At 41.2% G+C, this 7,419-nt stretch overlaps 1 protein-coding gene across 2 annotated transcripts; it reads right to left on the minus strand.

The window, feature by feature from the left end:
* Nucleotides 1-792: 792 nt before the first annotated feature.
* On the minus strand, nucleotides 793-6,967 carry LOC100280352 (Transducin/WD40 repeat-like superfamily protein). 2 transcript variants are annotated; one of them, XM_020549696.3, is made up of 11 exons: nucleotides 6,491-6,967; nucleotides 5,823-6,137; nucleotides 5,621-5,729; nucleotides 5,432-5,534; nucleotides 4,564-4,651; nucleotides 4,380-4,463; nucleotides 3,368-3,464; nucleotides 3,194-3,281; nucleotides 2,581-2,686; nucleotides 2,408-2,497; nucleotides 793-1,648 (listed from the first exon to the last, which is right to left on the minus strand). In XM_020549696.3, the coding sequence occupies exons 1-11, from the start codon at nucleotides 6,728-6,730 to the stop codon at nucleotides 1,220-1,222; spliced, it is 1,749 nt and encodes a 582-aa protein (XP_020405285.1). In that variant the 5' UTR covers nucleotides 6,731-6,967; the 3' UTR covers nucleotides 793-1,219. The 2 variants fall into 2 exon arrangements, with proteins under 2 accessions (XP_020405285.1, NP_001146750.1); NM_001153278.1 differs by having other exon boundaries at nucleotides 820-1,648; nucleotides 6,566-6,945.
* Between the last annotated feature and the right edge of the window lie 452 nt (nucleotides 6,968-7,419).

Below are 7,419 nucleotides of genomic sequence, written 5' to 3' on the forward strand. Positions count from 1 at the left end.
CATCGACCAAACTTGTTTTTGTATCAGTGTATAATATTATTGTCACTGTTTTTGTATGTCGTGGACTATGTTTTTGTATGTCATTGAAACTACCTATAAAATTGTTACTATGTATCAGTGTATGTGTATGCAGTTGGCTTGGTGTGAGACAATAAGCTAAACCCACGAGGTTTCCATGGGTTTCCACCCAATTACGGGTTGGTTTGGGGTCAATAATATTATTGGATGAGTTGGGTTTAATTTCCTTCTTAGGTCTTGTCCGATTATTCCTACCACATGTGGATTGGATGAGATTGAAAAATTTTATGAAAGATTTTGAGTTGTTTGGGATTGAAACCCACCCAATCTCACCCAATCCACATGGATTGAGAACAAAACGAACAAACCCTTATATTTTTGGATGGGTGTGGAATAGATATATGGGTGGACATGGGTTGGATTTTTTTGCCATTAGCAGGCCTACAAACACCATAAGATAATATCATAACTAATTGTTACGCTATCTATGACAACTTATCTATCCACATACGCATATTCAAACTCCACTCTGAAGACAATACAGTCTACTTGTATGACCTATGGGTACACTACTAGACACGATCTTAGTTACCTCACAGCTAATAGTTAGTTCATTAGCTAGCTCAACCCAAGTAATAATTTATTAGTTGGCTAACTATTAGCTCTAGAGGTTCCAAACAGGTACTTAATTCATTTTCCGATGGAAAAATGAAAATCACTTTGGAGAAAAATGGAGTTGCCAAACTAGATCTAATAATTGACAAAAGGCAGAAGGAAATAGTAACACAACTTACACCAGGTAAGACTGAAGCATTCCTCAGATATTATGGTCCATAATTACAAGTCTCCGAAGTACCAAAGTTTAAGGATACTATCAACCCACCAGCTAAAATCGATAACATGGTCGTCCAATCATCTTTCGGTGGCTATTGAATATTATGAAACGGACAGTGAGTTTTTACAATTTTATCATTAAGTATGTGTCTGTACAAGAGCTCCCATTTACTCTTTCGTGCCAAAAAAACTGGCAACGCTGGCCCTGCTTCCTGGGAACATCAACCATCAAATGCTCACCCTCATTACTTGCAGTCTGCAGACTCCATATGAGAGTTTCATCCCCATCAACCATGGAGTAAGATTCATATCCACCACTAATGCCACGTGAAGCAGAAATATCCACAAGAACCATCCCGTTGATTCATCATGTGACAAGAACAGGCGGCAGCTTCTTAAAGCTGGAGCTACTTGCTTTATTGGAAGATGTGATCGCCCTATCCTTCGAAGCAGGGCCTAAAGCAAATTCTGAAGAATTCGATTGCTGATTGTTTTCGCTCTGCTCTGGTCGAACCCAGATTTTGATGAGGCCCTCGCGGCAGATGGTGAGGATAGATTCACTGGTGAACACCATACCAGATAGGGGATCGGCATGTACTCGGTGGGCAACTAGGGGCGATAGTTTTGGGACATCTCGCATTCTAGGAGAAGGTTGAAGAACACCTGTTGGAGGGCATGCATTGTCCCAGTGTGTGGAAGGGCTCCCGCTGCTAAACGTAGGTGAGGCACTTGAAGGATGCCGTAGTGGGACAACAATCTCATCCAGTGCCAGGTCCCACAGAAGTAGTTGGGTGTCCTACAAGCATGCAACAACGAAAATTTATGCCAGCAATAAATCATGTTGCAAGCAAAATGCCAACTTGCAATTTAAAGCTTGTCATGTTTAAGCATTGTATGCTCAAGAGATGATATCCAATCCAAAAGTGCTAGACAGATAATTACATGTCAAACAGGAATTTATAACAAGGAAAATGACCGCTCAATACTTATGTTTACTTACAAAAACATAAATTACTTTCAAAACATCATGAGAAAATAACCCCATCAGTACTGAAAAGAAGTAATTCTTATCCCTGATCTCGGAAAAATAAAGCAAAATGATCAACTCAATGCATTTCAACAGTGGACTGTGAAGTCACAGCTCCATAAATAAGCAAGGGAAGAAAATGGAAAGGTGATCTTAAAATTTCAGGTGCCAGTAATTATTTTCATTAACTAAGGGGGTGTTTGAATGCACTAGAGCTAATAGTTAGCGGCTAAAATTAGCTGGAGACATCCAAACATCCTAGCTAATTGTTCAGCTATTAGCTATTTTTGGTAAATTAGTTAATAGTTAACTAGCTATTTGTTGGCTAGCTAATTCCACTGGCATTTTTTAGCCAACTAACTATTACCTCTAGTGCATTCAAACACCCCCTAAAACCAGTATCTTAGCCTTCTGTAAATAATAGTTAGAATTAGAGCTTGCAACAATTCCCATATATTTTGAACACACATAAGTTGCGTTGCAATATTCAAAATTCAAACTAATTCTAACTATATAAACTAGGCATACCTGCCCAACAGAACCAAAGCGATATACATTTTCTCCATTTCCATCAGAACTTGGTGGGGACCAATATGAATCAAAAGCAACTCCACTGACCTGAAATAGCCTCATTCTCATTTCTCAATGAACAAGATTTGACAAGGGACACTGAGAAAATTTAAGGCAGGCAAAACTATTACCCATGAATTATGTCCTTCACCCCAAGCAACTATCTTTCTATCATCCATGCCCCATACCTGCACAAGATCATCTTCACCACCTGTTAATAGATATTTTCCATCTGAGCTGTAGTCAGAAGAATAAATAGGTTAGAGGCTGAAATGTTATTTTGTGTGACAAGCCCATATAACAGTGAGAAAACATTTGCTGATATATAGATCAGTGAAGTATTGATGTAGAGATCAAATCAATGAGGCAATGCAACTTTACTGAAACTGGGATATTAGACCATAGTGCCGAGTGCTGAGAAAAAAATGCATGAAGAAACCATGCTACAAAAGTTGTGAACCACTGGACTGAAAAAGGACACCTGTTAAGCATGAACAACCAATGGCAGATGGAAGACAACCAGTGACCATTAGAAGTTTAGTAGCAACATATTTTAAGCTGTGAGAATTGAGGCTGAGCAGCAGTCAGAAAACTTAGTTGTCAAGCAGCACAAGCATGAGTCATGACTGGCAAATAGCACAAAACATAAAATATGTGGATAGACGATAAAGAGCATAACAAGGGAAACACATATGTGGGTATATTTCCCAAAAAAATAAAACTACACAAGCCATTCACACTTACCTCCAAGTGCAACACAACAGTGCACCATAATAACTTCTTCCACCAAATATTAGTTGTTCCTTTGAAAAATCGAATACTCTCAAATAACCTGCATATTGTTGATCAATGTTTGTTTAAGAAAGAAATCTTACAACGAACTAAAAAAGCTTGAGATGCCTAGGGCAAAGCAAGTACCATCTCTCCCAACAGTCGCCAAGTATGCGCCATCTGGTGAAAAGGAAATTGCATTGATCGAACCTTGACATATATGCCACCTAGCGACTGGGTTGCTCTGTAATGTTATTCATGACATAAATCCCAGGTTTTTATGTCGCCACATTTTCAAGGCAAATCATGTTCTATACCTTACTCAAAACTCTTCTAGTCAAATGTCAAGCAGGAATATTTACAAGATAAGAAAACTCGTAGAACCATAATGTTCTTGTAGCAAAATAGATTCTACATCTAGTGATCAAAACCAATAACACTGCCCATGTGGAGGTACTACAAAAGTATGGCGTTCAAGGCTGACAGCGTGCTACCAAAAATGTTGATGAATGCTAGAACCAAACACTGAAATGCAAGCATAAATCAATTACGCAAAAAAATGACGCTTCTAAGTTCTAAAGGACAACAACAACAACAAAGCCTTTTAGTCCCAAACAAGTTGGGATAGGCTAGAGTTGAAACCCAATCGGAACCACAAGTCAAAGTTCAGGCACATGGATGACTGTTTTCCATGCAACAAATAGTTCAGTCACTTAAGCATAGGTACTCTACAGCTGGAATCATTTTAATGGAGTGCTCTCATAAATACTTGAGATTTGTGTCATTATGTGCAACTTTGACAGGAAAATTAATATGGTAGTTAGCACTGTTTAGTATCTAATAAAATGCTGTGTAGAGCTGAAAGGTTAAGACATTCTCTAATACCCCCTCATTCCAAAATAGTAGTTGTTTTAGCTCTTGGTTTTTATGTCTGTATTCAAATAGATGAAGATGAACCTAGACACACATATAAAACACATACATCAAGTGTTCTATGAACCCAGTAATTAACTAAAACGAATTTTAATTTAGGACAAAGGGAGTACCAACAACCAAAAAGAGCACATGTTATAATGTTAACTGATGCTAATGGCTAAAGCATCTTGCTTCACCAAAGTAATGCACTTTAGGAAAGCAATCACAGAAGAACCTAAAATACCTTACTCGACTTTGCATGTGCAACCATAAACTGAGACTGATCCTTGACAGCTGGAAACGTACAGTCTGTGTTCCCATCCTTGTTCTGAAAACAACAAAGATAGAGCATCAATTCAAAATCAACCAAAAGTCCAAAATAAAGTCTGCCAAATTATTATCAAGCTCTATAATTAGCAGCTGCTCACTTTATCATACACGTACAAATTTCCATCAGAATGGCTAACAACGAAAATGCCTTCACGCTCTGGCACCCATGCGACAGAAGTGCAACGACTGCAAAAGATTTATTTCCAAATCTTGGTTAGAAAACTACGTTAAATAAATAGAATAAGATAGGCATCCAGATGGACTAAAAGAAAGCAACATTATGCTTATTGCACCCGTATCAAGTTTTAGATAACTTGGGTGCATTGAAAGAAGTTCAGAGAAGCCAGTTAAGATTACTATCTCTTTAATTTCACAAGAAACAAGTTTAAGGATTCAAAGGCATGCAAGCAGCTGCTTTTGTCACCAGAGGATGAGCATGCAAAGAATTAATTATCCAAACTTCAAAATAAGTTGCTTCGGGCAACAAAAGCAAGTTTGGGACTTTGGGCTTTGAAGGTGCTCCTTGAAAGCAGTCGAGGAATATATATAGACATAGAACACATTGCTTTGCCACAACGCTGTGAAGGGCGAGAAGAACTGGTTCCACTAGGATTAGATTCATAGCATTACTGAAGTACACATTTACGTCAGAACTCTAGAGTAGAAAGCTAAAAAAGGCTTAGAATCATGGTGGATGCAGATAACTTCTCTAGCTACTAAACTTTGCCTCATATCTGTATTCTGAAGTTCTGAACTTAAAACCACATACGAATAATGGGTTCATGTATCATATTACCAGACATGTACCTATGCTACCTTGATCATGTCTAAATATGATATCAAAATCACAGAGCAGTAATATAAACAAACATGTAATCTAAATATTTATGAACAACGTCGATAAATTGAAAAGACCATATGTATCAGATGTGTCATTCAAATTAATAATGGAACTTTCAAGCATACCTTCCATTGGGTGAGACATCTTTATCACCCTTATTGTAATGTAGAGCTGCCACGGGTTTTCTTCCAGGATCTTGTAACTGTTGCCTCAGCGACATTGAATAGACTGCACAGCCCACAACAGAAATGAAAATGAAGATCCCATACTTATGCACAGTCCAGTTTGAAGTACTCAACTAATCATCCACTAACCATCCCCTGATCCCATCCCAATGATCAGGTCGTGTCCCTCTTTGGCCTCTGGGTCGAATGCATGGCACAGTGGGTTTGAGTTGCTGAAATGGATGGACTTTAGTGGATCCTAGTGCAAGTAAACAGATGATCAGAAAAAAGCAAGACATCAAAAACTGTGTGGCTTGCATCCATTCCAGTAAAATGACTGAATAGTGAATACCTTCTCCTGGGAATTGAGATCACTGATGAATAGTGTATCAGCAGCATTGAATACAATATATGTACCCTTGCCATCATAATTTGTGCCCCCCTGTGATCCACCAAGGCCTGTAGGTGTACCAAGGCCGCCTCCTACACGGCTGCTTCCAGCAACAGCTCGGCTTGCACCATTACCGCCACCAAAGCTAAGTGCCTTGCTCCCATTCCCAGTGCCCAGCAGCCTTGCTGCTGCAGACCGCATCCCACTGCTGGCGCTTGGTGTTGATGGCTGAGAGCCCTGGCTAGCAGGCTTCTCCTTGAGGTATGCCACTGTCAACTGCGATGATGCAAAGCAATGGCCATGGTAAATTATTTCCCAATCAGAACATAAGCTTATTATCAAACTGTAGAAATCCAAAACGTATGGCAGAATACAGAAATGAACCAACATAAGGCACTAACATTTACTCTTCAGTGACATAAAGCTTCCATTCATTTATATTGAAACCAAACTGAACCACAACTTCACCGACCAACGAACGAGCAGCTAAATTAAATAGCCCAGGATGCCCAAGATGATTCTATTCTGTAGTACCAAGCCCATGACTACGATCGCTACCGTAAATTTACCTTAAATAGACGGATCCTCAACCCCAATCAAAATCCTATCGGCAGTGATGAAAAGCCTACCAAAAGCATCCATCCACCGCAGCAATCCGCGTAGATCCCCCTGGCAGAAGCGCACTTCCCAGTTCCCATCCGTACCTGCGAGACGGTCTTGCCGCCGTGGCTGTAGTGCAGCACCGCGGAGTGCGCCTTCTCGTACTGCAGCTTGTACCTCCCCTCGGGCGTCTTGAAGTAAGTCTTGAGCCCCGCAGCGGCGCCGCCCCCACCCCCCGCACCCGGCCCGACCCCGGGCGCCCCCGCCATGCCAGGCGCCACCGCTGCGTCCCCCGCAATCAATTCCCAACCGCAACCCTAACGCCGCTAACTCCGCCGGCTCGGCGTTGGTCCACTGGTAGCGCTTCCAGGAGGCGGAGACGGATCTACGCGGCGGCGGTGAAGTGGAGGGGGCGAAGAGCGGTAGCACCTGGATGGCCCGATCTGGGAGGAGAGACCGAGGAGAGGCCGAGACCCCGAGACGGCGAGGAACAACTGCTTTGGACTTTGGAGACGGAATATACATTCTATTTATACAACAACAACAACAACAACAACAACAAAGCCTTTTTTGTCCCAAGCACGTTGGGGTAGGCTAGAGATGAAACCCCGTATGAAAACCTCAGAGCTCAACCCCCAAAGAACAGAAAAGGGAAACAAAGGCAAAGGAGAACCGAAAACAACGAAACGGGGAAACACATAAAAGAGATAAAACCCACAAGGACCAGCAAGATCTAAAATGGACACAAGAAAAGGTCAAACGATTAAGGAGGAAAAGCGAAACTATCAATCAGGGTTCTGGCACGTGAATTGCACACTTCCACCCCTTCCTATCTGCGGCGAGCTCTTTGTCAATATTCCACTCCTTCAGGTCTCTCTTCACAGCCTCTGTCCACGTCAAAGTTGGTCGACCTCTACCTCTCTTCACATTTTCGGGACGCCTAATTATTCCGATATGC

This window comes from Zea mays, chromosome 3 (genome assembly GCF_902167145.1).
Source record: "Zea mays cultivar B73 chromosome 3, Zm-B73-REFERENCE-NAM-5.0, whole genome shotgun sequence".
Lineage (NCBI taxonomy): Eukaryota > Viridiplantae > Streptophyta > Magnoliopsida > Poales > Poaceae > Zea > Zea mays.